Source organism: Chiloscyllium plagiosum, chromosome 8 (assembly GCF_004010195.1).
Source record: "Chiloscyllium plagiosum isolate BGI_BamShark_2017 chromosome 8, ASM401019v2, whole genome shotgun sequence".
Lineage (NCBI taxonomy): Eukaryota > Metazoa > Chordata > Chondrichthyes > Orectolobiformes > Hemiscylliidae > Chiloscyllium > Chiloscyllium plagiosum.
This window is the reverse complement of record NC_057717.1, coordinates 106,881,945-106,896,026: the sequence shown is the minus strand read 5'-3', so window position 1 is coordinate 106,896,026 and position 14,082 is coordinate 106,881,945. Positions and strand designations below refer to the sequence as shown.

The following is a 14,082-nucleotide window of genomic DNA, read 5'->3' as shown; positions in this document are numbered from 1 at the left end:
AGCGTTGTGGAGGTGTTGATGTTTGACTGGGGTGAATAAAGTTTAAAAATCAGGTTATAGTCCAACAGGTTTATTTGGAATAGTAGCTTTCGGAGCACTGCTCCTTCATCACGTAGCTGTGGGACAGGATCAAAGATACAATTTATTGCAAAACATCTGTCATGTAAATGAAACGATATTTTGAATAAACCTAGCTTGCTACTAAATTTGCAGCAGAGACGGACTGGGCTGCAAAAGAATGTTAAGATGCTAGGCAGCTGATTGCTGACCATTTCCTCTTGCACCCAACACTAAACAAGAGTGCAGTCATTTTGAGGCTAAAGATTCGTCATTTGGATACAAACTATTAACCCTGCACCGTAGCTATGCAGTTCCCTTATCCCATACCATTGCTTTTTCCAGAGTGCAGGACCTTCTGTAATAGGTACTGCTTATAGTGCACAAGTGAGTGATTAAAGTACACTGGTTGAGAGAAACTTTAATGTTAAATGAGGTTTTTGTAATGGTTGGAGTGGCTCGGAATTTTACAGCATTGAGTTTTCCAATTTTAAGTAACCCTCCTCTCCCTCCCTACCATTCCTCTCAGCCACCAACCGGAGTCATTCCTCCTATTAACCAACCAGGTCGTACCGTCTGTCTTCACCAAATTCGATTCGGAGATGCCGGTGTACAAAGTTAAAAATCACACAACACCAGGTTATAGTCCAACAGGTTTAATTGGAAGCACTAGCTTTCGGAGCGACGCTCCTTCACCTGACAATCACCTGATGAAGGAGCGTCGCTCCGAAAGCTAGTGCTTCCAATTAAACCTGTTGGACTATAACCTGGTGTGTGATTTTTAACTTTATCTGAATCTCGCCACCCTGCCCCACTCCCTTTATCTGCAGCTCGCCTTATACCCACCCCCCGAGATCTGAAGAAGGGATATATCGCGTGATGCTGCTTGGTTTCCAATATCTGCCGTTCTTTTGTCTCACAATGTAACTGAGTTCAGGCACCTTGTGTGTTGCAGGGTATAGACCACAGCTGGCCGTGTCTGTGATTTTGCTATGTTTTAGGATGTGTGACATAGCATTTCCAATAAGATTAGCAAAGTAAACCAAGAGCTGGCACCTTAAATGATCAGCTGCTGTGACTGGAGAGAGTGGTTGTTCCTCAATGCTGCATGACGTGAGGTTTGCTTTATAAAGTTAGCAATAGTGCAAAGGTAGACAACCAACAACCCGTGTTTAAATAGTAGAGGCTTTCACATAAAGTGCTAAGTATTATTATAAAGTTCACAGTTTAGATCAAGCTGCAAGGGGCTGAGTGTATTTTTTCCATGACCTATACACTGGCATAGGGGCTAGTTCACAGCGTCACTGGCTACAATGGAAAGGCCTGGGCCTCAGCTCCTTTGGCCTGAGTTGTTACTGGGGACGTGAGGGAGCATAGGCTTTGATACACGACAGTACAGCGACGGTGCTGACCGGGACTGCAGCTCACCCCGTGTCCCGCCCTGCAATCCCAAACCGCGCACTGACGGCCCTACAGCCGCAAATCCTCAACTCGGCCCCGCCCAGTGAGGGCCGCTCCGCCAATCAGGCGGGTGGTCTGGTGCCACGCCTACTGCGGTCCTCTGCACCAGTCCGGCGGGAGGTCTAGTGCCCCGCCCAGTGAGGGCCGCTCCGCCAATCACGCAGTGGGTCTGGCGATCCACCCGCTGAATGCCTGTACTCCAGTCAGCAGGCGAGTGACGTGCCGTGACGCCACGCCCAGTGTGTCGATCCTCCAATCAAGTGCTGCGGCGCTCCGCCATGGCGTCACTGATATGACGTCATAATCTTGCGCTCCTGTTGTCATGTGACCTGGATCAGTGACGTATATTGACTGCGCCGCCGGTAGGCGGAGGGGATGCGGAAGCTGAGGTAGCGGAAAATCCCCGGCCTCAGCCGCACGGCAGGCCCGGCCTAACAGCACAGGCCGCAACCTGAGGGTGGGGAAGGAGAGAGAGTAGGTGTGGGATCGGGATCGGGATCGGGATCGGGATCGGGGGATGGCTTCAGGAAAGTGATGTCCTCAGAGGAATGTTCCTGGGGGGGGGGGAGAGGGGATTCCCAGGGGCAGGGGCAGTGGGGAGGAGGCGGTGGGGATTCCCAAGAGCGGGGGGAGATTCTTGAGTGTCGGGGTATGGGAGGGGGTGCAGTGTGTTCCTGATGTAGGGATCTGACAGTCACTGGAGAGGGTTAGATTAGATTAGATTAGATTACAGTGTGGAAACAGGCCCTTCGGCCCAACAAGTTCACACCGACCCGCTGAAGCGCAACCCACCCCATACCCCTACATTTACTCCTTCACCTAACACTAAGGGCAATTTAGCATGGCCAATTCACCTGATCTGCACATCTTTGGACTGTGGGAGGAAACTGGAGCACCCGGAGGAAACCCACGCAGACACGGGGAGAATGAGCAAACTCCACACAGTCAGTCACCTGAGGCGGGAATTGAACCCGGGTCTCTGGCGCTGCGAGGCAGCAGTGCTAACCACTGTGCCACCCTAATTAATTTATATTGGACTGAGTTTCTCTGCAAGTAGCTTCTGACATGGAGAGGTCACTGTCCTGTTTTGATTCTGAAATGAGTCCAGTTTCTCTTCCCCAGGCCGTACAAATTTTTCCCTTTCTGCATTTATCTGGTTCCTTTTTGAAAGTTCTGATGGTGTCTGCTTTCACAGCCCCTTTAGGCAGTGTGTTCAGGATCACAACCCACTACTATGTCGATTGTTATTTTCTCCATGTTGTTTCTCATTATTTTATCATTTAGTTTAAATGTGTGTTGCTGAGCCACCCATTCACATACTCTGAATTAATTCTACCTTTACTTATTCGTAATATCAAACATCTCTCCCCTGAGAGCAGAGAAGAAACTGATGTCTAAAAAGTGAAGACTTGCCCGTTCTCCTCCCATCAATGGGTTTGTAGGATGTTCCATTAAATATGTTTTGTGCATTGATTCGCACACAATCTTGCATGCAATGAAGCAGCAAAATATCTATTTGCTTTTTAAAATGTGGGTAAAATGCTTTTAATCTAGGTACCTGAGTCTGGATCTTAGAAAATATCCTCACTTTGTGCAGGACAGGTAATTCTCAGCGTCCAGGATAAGCTGTCATGCTGTGATTTGTCAAGCTGATGAAATGTAGTGTGCCATGACATGACTTGTGAACAAGTGTTTCAACAATTTCCCATAACACCGCACACTGAGGAGTCAGGAAGAACCAATTAAACCCCCCATGCCTGCTCCATCAATCAATATGGTCATCACTGGCCTCCGCTCCATTCTCCCGCCTACTCCCTCATAACCATTGACTTCTTTGACAATCATAAACCTGTTTCCATTCCAGTTGAATGGAAAAGGCTCGGCTGCGTGTTGGTTGAAATTTCCAAAGACTATCCATCCTCTGAGAAAAGGAATTCCTTGTTGCTGAGTTCCTGTTAAATTATTTTGACACTGTGTTCCCTATTTGCAGATTCCCCAGAAAGCGGAAAGATTCTTTCTACAGCCTGAGTTACTTTAACCTGTGGCTTCTTTCCAGGATTCACCGAGTGAATTAATGTTCGGTTTGTTTTTGTAGCTTGTGTTCCACTGAGACTGGAGCAGTGAAGAAATTATGACGAGTGAGTCTCATGATAGACTGAGCACCCAGCCCCATCATACCCTGGAGGGTGAGTCTGACCTAGAACAGGAGGATGAGCTGGAACTCCAGGCCCAGGAGTATGTGGACCGGGTGTGGAACCCTGAAATGTCTGGCCCCAGACCCCAAAGCTGTCCCCCAGAGCCAAGCAGCGAGACCCAGACTCGCATCAGCAAATCAAGTGCATCAGACTTGAACGTGAAACTGCGTTCCAGCCAGGTGCTGGCTGGGGACACTGATCAGTCAGGTCTGTTGTCCCTCCCCTGGGAGCTGGTGCTGGAGATCTGCTCCTACCTGGATGCCAGGTTTGTGCTCGGAGTGTTGCCGTTGGTTTGTCGAGCGTTCCAGTACGTCCTGACTGATGAGGTGACTTGGAGAATCCGGGCCCAGAAGATCTTGGGGATGAGCTACCCAGTATTGGAAGGTTTGTGTCTCTGTCTGTCTGGGTCTGTCCCTGTCTGAGACACGACTGTTGTGGGGGATTGGGTGGGGATGAGGGCAAGATGTGTGTTGCGGTTAGAGAGTGGGTGAATGGGTGGTTGAGTTTTAGGCTGGATCTGTGGTTTGGATTCTGGTCAGACCTGTCTCTTTCTAATTCTGTTTCTGTTTTAAAAGGAAAGGAATTTGATTGGCCATCAGCTTGTATTGAGCTTGAGGAGCATCTGTCTCTTTGGTCCACTAGTAATCCAAAGGTTCAACATTTCTCATTGAATGATGGACATTTTGCCTCAGTCGACACCGTCTTGTTGATTCAGGTAAATTGGTAGCAAGTGATCCCGACAAATCTACTGTATTAGTACTGCAGGGTCCACAGGGCAGGGTCTTTGTGTCAGTCTGCCCGCCCTGTGCCTCCCCATCTGTCTGTCTGCCCCGTGACTCATGGTCTGTCTGTCTGTCTGCCCCCGTGCCTCCCGTTCGGTCTGTCTGTCTGTCTGCCCGCGTGCCTCCCAGTCAGTCCGTCTGTCTGTCTGCCCCCGTGCCTCACGGTCGGTCCGTCTGTCTGTCGGTCCCTGTGCCTCCTGGGCTGGCTGTCTGTCCCTGTGCCTCCCGGGCTGGCTGTCTATCTATCTGTCCCTGTGCCTCCCGGGCTGGCTGTCTGTCCCTGTGCCTCCCGGGCTGCTGTCTGTCTGCCTGTCCCTGTGCCTCCCTGTCTGTCTGTCCCTGTGCCTGCCTGTCTGTCTGTCCCTGTGCCTCCCGGGCTGCTGTCTGTCTGTCTGTCTGTCTGTCCCTGTGTCTCCCGGGCTGTCTGTCTGTCCCTGTGCCTCCCGGGCTGTCTGTCTGTCTGTCCCTGTGCCTCCCGGTCTGTCTGTCTGTCTGTCCCTGTGCCTCGCCAGCGGTCTGTCTGTCTGTCCCTGTGCCTCCCGGGCTGCTGCCTGTCTGTCCCTGTGCCTCCCGGGCTGTCTGTCTGTCTGTCCCTGTGCCTCCCGGGCTGTCTGTCTGTCTGTTCCTGTGCCTCCCGGGCTGCTGTCTGTCTGTCTGTCCCTGTGCCTCCCGGGCTGTCTGTCTGTCTGTCCATGTGCCTCTCGAGCGGTTTGTCTGTCTGTCCCTGTGTCTCCCGGGCTGCTGTCTGTCTGTCTGTCCCTGTGCCTCCTGGGCTGTCTGTCTGTCTGTCCCTGTGCCTCCCGGGCTATCTGTCTGTCTGTCCCTGTGCCTCCCGGGCTGTCTGTCTGTCTGTCCCTGTGCCTCCCGGGCTGCTGTCTGTCTGTCTGTCCCTGTGTCTCCCGGGCTGTCTGTCTGTCCCTGTGCCTCCCGGGCTGTCTGTCTGTCTGTCCCTTTGCCTCCCGGTCTGTCTGTCCCTTTGCCTCGGCATCGGTCTGTCTGTTTGTCCCTGTGCCTCCCGGGCTGCTGTCTGTCTGTCTGTCCCTGTGCCTCCCGGGCTGTCTGTCTGTCTGTCCCTGTGCCTCCCGGGCTGCTGTCTGTCCGTCTGTCCCTGTGCCTCCCGGGCTGGCTGTCTGTCTGTCCCTGTGCCTCCCGGGCTGCTGTCTGTCCCTGTCCCTGTGCCCCCCCCCCGGTTGCCTGTCTGTCTGCCTGTAGCCCTTCTAATGCTAGCACATCCTTCCTATAGTGAGGTGACCAGAAACACACACACTAACTGAGCTGTGGCCTGACCAACACTCTGTACAACTCCAGCATTACATCCTTGTTCTTAGTACTCTCCGCCACGACTAAATGAAAGCAAGTGTCCCATATGCCGCCTTAACCCTCCTGTTCATGTGCTCTGCTGACTTCAGGGATCTATGAATAATTACCCTGAGATCCCTCTGCTCCTCTAAGTTACCCAGTGTCCTTATTCATCAAATACTCCCTCATCTTGTTTCTTCTTCCAAAGCGTATCACCTCGTAGTTATCAGGTTAAATATTATCTGTCATTGGTCTGTCCATCTGACCAACCCATCTGTATCTTCCTGTAACCTACAACCATCTTCTTCACTATTAACCACTCTACCAAACCTACTTAATATTTATGTATATGACAAATGATAAAGGTGCCTGTACCAATCCTTGCCGTCCCGGGGCAGACTAACTGCTGATGGCTGAGATTGTAACCGTTTTGTTACTTCCTGTCGTACAGAATGCTTCGCTGTGTGTTTCTGGATCCAGGGATCGGAATGTGAATATCTGGGACCTGCGACGTTTAGGACAGGATGGGGAAAAGGTGCTGGTGAAAACTCTCGGAGACCAACCACGGGGGACACACAGGGTGAGGAGAGCAGTGTCGGGGTGAGCTGCTGAGGGTGGTGGTGGCACAGGGCTAGTTCATCGTCTGAACAGCAGGCCTGCAGCTAGTGAGAGAAAAGCTGCTGTTGCTGCTAGGCATTAGACAGGTGATGTCTGTCACCTCGATTGGGACATCTCGGTCCTGCCCCATAACTATTTCCCAAGCATGTCTTCTGGTTAATGGGATCTTGCTGTGCAAACCTTGACTACACTTCAGGGCACCACTTTCTGCTGTTGAGCACTTTGGGACATTTGGAGGTCATGAAGGATGCTCTGGAAAGGTGTGTTCTAGATTCTGTTGTGAAGTTCTCTGCCTGTTCTTGACCAGTGTGATCCTCTGCTCTTGTTACAGGGTTGGGTTTGGGCTCTTGCAGCACAGGACCACATACTCTGCTCTGGATCCTGGGACAGTAGCGTCAAGCTCTGGGACATGGCTTCAGAGGGGGCAGGAGTGCGAGAGATCAGGTAACGTCTGTGCCTCAGTCATTTGCCCCAGTGATGAGTTTCAGGAGGGGGTGGGGTGCGGATTGTGTGAGGATTGACCCAGACACCCTCTGGTGATGCTGTATGGCCCTGACGGGACTTGTCCTTCGTGCTGTTCCCCGAGGGCAGCTGAGGATCCCACTGGGCACCGCTCCAGCATCCTCCATTGAAGGGGGAGAGGCTGAAGCTGTGCTGTCAGTCAGGTTTACAGTTGCTGCATCAACACAGTCTGACCAGGAAGCTGACCGTGTCTCCATCCCTGACCCCTCTGTCACAACCCAGTAGGGAGAACTGAAAGTGATGAAAACAACAAATACTGGAGATCACAGCCGGTCAGGCAGAAAGTGTGGAGAGCGAGCAAGCTCCTGTTTCGAGTCTAGATGACTGTTTGTCAGAGCTGTGAAATGTTAGCTTGCTGTCTCTCCATGGATGCTACGCTGTGATGTCGGTACAGATTCCAGCAGCTGCAGTAATTTGCTCCCGCGAACTGAAGGTGTTCTTGTGATGATTCTTGTCGCCCTGCAAAGGCAGCTGGAAGTAAACTGGGCCCGCTCAGTTGGTGAGCAGGTTGTTCCCTGAGTTCAGGTCAGAGAAGGAGTAGGCTATTCGGCCCATCAGTTGTCTGATGGGGTGGGCTCAAAAGGCCTAAAGCTGCTGTCATGTGCCTTTTACATTTCCATCCTTTCTGTGATAAAGGCCAAACTTCGATGTGCCGTCTTAATGACTTGTTGTCCCAGGCTCCCAGCTCCCCCGTAGCTCAGAGTTCTGCAACCCCTCTCCAGTTAAATAATATACTGCTTTTCTCTTCTTCCTGCCAAAGTGGACAACCTCCTAAATTCTCATGTTACACACCTCCTGTCACTCACTCAACCGGGCCGTGTCTCTTTACAGACTTTGGTTCTGCCTCACAACTTGCTTTCCTGTCTGACTTGAATCACTAACCAACAGTGACCGTGTTCTATGACCTTACCTGCAGGTCATTAATACAGATTGTGTATAGTTAAGGCACAGCAGCACTCCCCTGGTTACAGTTTACCAGTTATTCCTTTAACCGAGCCCTTGGTTTCCTGTCAGTTTATCAATTCTCAACCATGTTAATAAACCACCACTGACACCACGAGCCCTTATCTCTCTCAGTAACCTTTCAAAGTTACTTAATGTGTTGGGAAAGCCAAAATAAACCAATACCGTTTGAGTACTGGAGAATGTTTTACTGTCTCTTTATATACTGCTTATTATTTCTCATATTCCAATTTCTCCCTCTTTATTATTCTTTTACCCATCCTTTGCTGTTTTATAAAATTTTACCAATCCTCTGCCAAACACTCATTTCTGCATCATGTATCTGTATTCTGTAAGCCTGACATGATGCCAGCTTCCTTAGTCAACCATGGATGGTTCACACTCCTCATTGAGGTTTTCCTTCTGAATAGAATATGTTTTTGTTGAGCTATGACATATCTCCTTCAGTGTCTGTCACTGCTTCTCTACTGTCTTAACCTGTAACCTATTTCCCCAGTCCACTTTAACAAACTCCAACTTCACACCTTTACAAAGTTTTTAATTAAGTTTAAAGCACTCGTTTTAGACTCAGATTTCTCACCCAGAAAGTAAATGTGTAATTTATTAAGTTATGATCACTCTTCCTACGAAATTGTTAATTAATCTTGCAGCATTACAAATTGTTGAGTACAAAAATGATCCCATTCTTGGGTTGGTTCCCAAATGTGTTATTCTAAGAAACTCCCGAATGTATTCTGAGCGCGTCTCCTGTTTGAACTGTTGTGGAGTGGAGCCACTGTTGGGGAGTTGGGGCTACAAGCTGCTTCTGACTAGTGTCTACTTCCTCTGATATTTCCCATCTCCACCCAATTGATTCGACATTTCAATTCTCCAAACCAAAATTATTTCTTGTTGCTGTTCTGGTTTCATTTTTGTCTATCTGAGCTGCCCCACCTCCTGTTCCTTTTCTGCTTATCCTTTCCAAATGTCAGATATCTTTGCCGACTCTCAGGGGTGGTTATTGTGTGCCCTCAGCACCTGTGGAATGGGGGTCTGAGAAACCCCACCGTCCTGAGGGCCCCCTCCCTTTGCTGCACGGTGCCTCTACGGAGGCTGCATTGGAAATGCCAGTTGTGGTGCCCTCCAGTCTGACACTGTGGATCTGCAGGGAGGGGGCAGAGGGGTGACTGAGTCTGGGCTGCTCTCAATATGGGGTGGGGGAGGAGGAGAGTGGGGGGGTGTCCTTGGTACGTGGGGAGGAGGTGGACAGTGCTGCCCAGTTACAGCGGGAGCAGTACAGTGATTGACTGAAGTTTTATTCCCACAGGGGGAAGGCAGCTGTGCTTTGTCTGGTTTACCGGCCTGATGTACTGGTTACTGGAACATATGACAAGACTGTCACCTTGTATGACCCACGAGGTGAGACCACCGACTCGAGCACGTTCTGTTTGATATGGGGATCTTCAGATTCAGGCCAAGTGTGAACAGTGGGGGCCTGATCATCATAGAACAGGGATCAGGAGAGAGGGAGCTATACCCTGGGGAGAGTCAGATCCACCAGGAGAGGGGGGAGCTTTACCCTGGGGAGAGTCACATCCACCAGGAGAGGGGGGAGCTGTACCTCGGGGGAGGGAATGATGTTGAGTCCAATCACTTTCTCTTGCTGTTCCATTCCCACTGATAGAGCTTTGACCTTTTCATCTCCCACAGACTCTGTGCAGTGACTTTCCCTCCTTGGCTCTGCCTCAGAGCGAGAGAGAGGGAGTCTCATATTCATTGTGAACAGTGTGGATTGAGGTTGGTTCCTGTGTTGTTTAATTCCACCTCTTGACTGTTTACCTCCTGAGAGATGGTGCAGGAGGGAGGGGTTCAGAGTTTTGGGACATTGGGACAGGTTCTGGGGGAGGTGGGACTATTACAGATTGGATGGTCTACACCTGGGCTGGACTGGAATCAATGTCCTTGGGGATGTTTTTGCTATTGTAATTGGGAAGGGTTTAAACTAATGTAGCAGGGGGATGGGAACCAAATGAGGTGGTTAGTGGACAGGGAGGAGGTACTAACTAAAGCCTGTAAGGAACTAGATAATGAAGTCTGTGTGACTAAGGGGAAGAGGAGGCTGGGAGCAGGTATAACCTAGAACATAGTAAAGTACAACACAGAACAGGCCCTTAGGCCCACGATGTTGTGCTGAGGTTTAATCCTAATGTAGAATATAATCACTTAACCTACACACCCCTCAATTCACTGCTGTCCATGTGCATGTCCAGCAGTCGCTTAAATGTCCCTAATGACTCTGCTTCCACCACCACCGCTGGCAACACATTGCATGCATTCACAACTCTCCTCTATACCTTCCTCCTAATATCTTAAAACTATGACTCCTCGTACCAATCATCCTGCCCTGGGGAAAGATCTCTGGCTATTGACTCTATCTATTCCTCTCATTATCTTGTACACCTCAATAAGGTCTCCTCTCTTCCTCCTCCTCTCTTCCTCCTCCTCTCCAGAGAGAAAAGTCCGAACTTATTCAACCTTTCTTCATACGGCAAACCCTCCAGTCCAGGCAGCATCCTGGGAAACCTTCTTTGCACCCTCTCCAAAACCTCTGTATCTTTCCTATAGTAGAGTGACCAGAACTAGATGCAATATTCCAAGTGTGGTCTCACCAGGGACTTGTAGAGCTATAGCAAAACCTCGCGGCTCTTAAACTGAATCCCCCTGTTAATGAAAACCAAAACACCATATGCTTTCTTAACAATGATGATGAACGCAAAGGGACAGGTGGTCTGAGGTGCATTTGTTTTAATGCAAGAAGTGTAGCAGGTAAGGCAGATGGATTTGGGGCTTGGATTAGTACCTGTGAGTATGATATTATTGCTATTACTGAGACTTGGTTGAGGGAAGGGCATGATTGGCAACTAAATATCCCAGGATATCGATGCTTCAGACAGGATAGAGAGCGACGTAAAAGAGGTGGAGGACTGGTCAGAGAGGATATCACAGCTGTGGAGGACTCGTGCAGTGAGGCAATTTGGGCAGAGCTTAGAAATCGAATGTGGTAATAATGTTGGGGCTGTACTACAGGCGTCCCAGCAGCGAGCGTGAGATAGAGGTATAAATATGGAAAGATGTCAGAGCAGCAGGGTGGTGGTGATGGGAGATTTTAATTTTCCCAACATTGACTGGGATTCACTTTGTGTTAGAGTTCCGGATGGAGCAGAATTTGTGAGGAGCAGCAGGAGGGTTTTCTAGAGCAGTATGGGAATAGTTCAGGGGAAGGGGCCACCCTGGACCTGGGATTGGGGAATGAGCCTGGCCTGGTGGTTGAAGTTTCAGTAGGGGATTATTTTGGTAATAGTGATCACACTTGCATAAGTTTTAGAATACTCATTGACAAAGGCGAGGGTGGTCCTAAAGAAAGTGTGCTAAATTTGGGGAAGGCCAACTATAGCAAAATTTGGCAGGAGCTGGGGAATGTGGATTGGGAGCAACAGTTTGACGGTAAGTCCAGATTTGATAAGCTTTTAAAGAGAGGTTGCTTAGAGTGCAGGAGAGACATGGCCCTGTGAGAATGAAGGATAGAAATGGCAAGATTATGGAACCATGGATGGCAGGTGAAATTGAGAGACTAGCTAAGAGGAAGAAGGGAGTATACAGAAGGTCTCGGTGACTGAAGGTGAAGCTTTGGGAGAATATCAGGAATGTAGGAACAATCTGAAATGAGAAATTAAGAGGGCTAAAAAGAGGCATGAGATATCTTTAGCAAACAGGGTTAAGGAAAACCCCAAAGCCTTTTATTCATATATAAGGAGCAAGAGGGTAACTAGAGAAAGGGTTGGCCCACTCAAGGACAAAAGAGGAAAAATATGCCTGGAGTCATAGAAAATGGGTGAGATTCTTAACAAGTACTTTGCATCGGTATTCACCAAGGAGAGGGACATGATGGATGTTGAGGTGAGGGATAGATGTTTGATTACTGTAGGTCAAGTCAGCATAAGGAGGGAGGAAGTGTTGGGTATTCTAAAAGGCATTAAGGTGGACAAGTCCCCAGGTCTGGATGGGATTTATCCCAGGTTATTGAAGGAAGTGAGAGAGGAAATAGCTGGGGCCTTAACAGATATCTTTGCAGCTTCCTTGAACACAAGTGAGGTCCCAGAGGACTGGAGAATTGCTAATGTTGTCCCCTTGTTTGAGAAGGGTAACAGGAATAATTTAGGTAATTATAGACCAGTAAGCCTGACGTCAGTGGTGGGGAAGCTACTGGAGAGGATACTGAGGGATAGGATGTATACTCATTTGGAAGAAAATGGGCTTATCAGTGATAAGTAACATGGGTTTATGTGGGGAAGGTCATGTCTTACCAACTTAATAGAATTCTTTGAGGAAGTGACAACGTTGGTTGAAGGAAGGGATGTAGATGTCATATATGTGGACTTTAGTAAGGCATGTGAAAAGGTTCCCTATGGTAGGCTGATGGAGAAAGTGAGGTCATATGGGGTCCAGGGTGTACTAGCTAGATGGATAGAGAATTGACTGGGCAACAAGAGACAGAGAGTAGTAGTGGAAGGGTGTTTCTCAAAATGGAGACCTGTGACCAGTGGTGTCCAACAGGGATCTGTGCTGGGATCAAACTGTCGTTTGTGATATACATAAATGATCTGGAGGAAGGTATAGTTGGTCTGATTAGCAAGTCTGCAGATGACACTAAGATTGGTGGAGTAGCAGATAGTGAAGGGGACTGTCAGAGAATGCAGCAGAATATGGATAGATTGGAGAGTTGGGCGGAGAAATGGCAAATGGAGTTCAATTCGGGCAAATGTGATGCAATTCGAGAGCAAACTATGCAGTAAATGGAAAAGTCCTGGGGAAAGTTGATGTGCAGAGAGATCTGGGTGTTCAGGTCCGTTGTCCCCTGAAGGTGGTGACGCAGGTCAGTGGAGTGGTCAAGAAAGCATATGGCATGCTTTCCGTCATCGGATGGGGTATTGAGTACAAGAGTTGGCAGGTCATGTTACAGGTGTACAGGACTTTGGTTTGGCCACATTTGGAATACAGCATACAGTTCTGGTCGCCACATTACCAAAAGGGTGTGGATGCTTTGGAGAGGGTGCAGAGGTGGTTCACCAGGATGTTGCCTGGTATGGAAGGTGCTAGCGATGAAGAGAGGTTGAGTAGATTAAGTTTATTTTCATTAGAAAGACGGAGGTTGAGGGGAGACCTGATTGAGGTCGATGGAATCATGAGAGGTATAGACAGGGTGGATAGCAAGAAGCTTTTTCCCAGAGTGGGGGACTCAATTACTCGGGGTCAGGAGTTCAAAGTGAGAGGGGATAACATTTAGGGGAGATATGTGTGGAAAGTACTTTACGCAGAGGGTGGTGGGTGCCTGGAATGCTTTACCAATGGAGGTGGTAGAGGCAGGAACGATAGTGTCATTTAAGATGCATCGAGGCAGATACATGAATGGGCAGGGGGCAGAGGGATACAGACCCTTAGAAAATAGACAACAGGTTTAGATAAAGGATATGGATCAGTGCAGGTTTGGAGGGCCAAAGGGCTTGTTCCTGTGCTGTAATGTTCTTTGTTCCTGTGTTTTGCAGCTGGTTACCCAATGTTGTCCAGTTGGAAGCTCCACTCCAGCGCTGTGCTGTGTCTCGCTGCCAATGACCACTTTGTCCTTTCAGGCAGTGAGGATCGGACATTAGTCGTGGTTGATCGACGAACAAATCACATTCTCCAAAAGCTTCAGGTACCTCCATCCAGACAGAGTTTAATCACTGTCACGATACTAACCCTGTCCCACAGAGTTTCATCACAGTAACAACGTTCTTCCCCTCTCCTGGTCAAAATACCACCCGTACCTGAGCACACTTTCCTGAGGAAAGCTGTGATATAAAAACTGTCACAGGTTTGCAAATGCTTGTATGACCTCCATTCACATCAATGCACCCCTCAACTCTGTAACTGCTTCCAGGTCAAAAGATCTCTCTCTCTTACTCTCTGTATCTTTCTCTGTGTTTGTCTGTCTGTCTGTCTCTCTCTCTTGCCTTCTCTCTCTATGTCTCTCTCTCTCTCTGTCTCTCTCTCTCTGTGTATGTGTCTGTGTGTGTGTGTGTGTGTGTCTCTCACTCTCTCACTCTCTCTCTCTCACTCTCTCTCACTCTCTCACTCTCTCTCTCTCACTCTCTAAGTCTCTCACTCTC

The 14,082-nt window shown here is 49.0% G+C and overlaps 1 protein-coding gene across 7 annotated transcripts in view; it reads left to right on the top strand.

Annotated features, from left to right (window-relative positions):
* The window catches only part of fbxw9 (F-box and WD repeat domain containing 9), a 29,102-nt gene that overhangs the window by 442 nt on the left and 14,578 nt on the right, over positions 1 to 14,082 (top strand). For 2 of the 7 annotated variants that reach the window (XM_043695083.1, XM_043695076.1), the window contains exons 1-7: positions 1,847 to 1,992; positions 3,614 to 4,097; positions 4,289 to 4,428; positions 6,246 to 6,374; positions 6,744 to 6,856; positions 9,204 to 9,295; positions 13,480 to 13,628. In XM_043695083.1, the coding sequence (XP_043551018.1) occupies positions 3,650 to 4,097; positions 4,289 to 4,428; positions 6,246 to 6,374; positions 6,744 to 6,856; positions 9,204 to 9,295; positions 13,480 to 13,628 (1,071 nt within the window). In that variant the 5' untranslated portion in view covers positions 1,847 to 1,992; positions 3,614 to 3,649. Of the gene's footprint in view, positions 1 to 1,823; positions 1,997 to 2,466; positions 2,953 to 3,613; positions 4,098 to 4,288; positions 4,429 to 6,245; positions 6,375 to 6,743; positions 6,857 to 9,203; positions 9,296 to 13,479; positions 13,629 to 14,082 lie in introns of those variants that run through there. The other 5 variants (XM_043695078.1, XM_043695081.1, XM_043695080.1 and 2 more) reach the window with 5 other exon arrangements.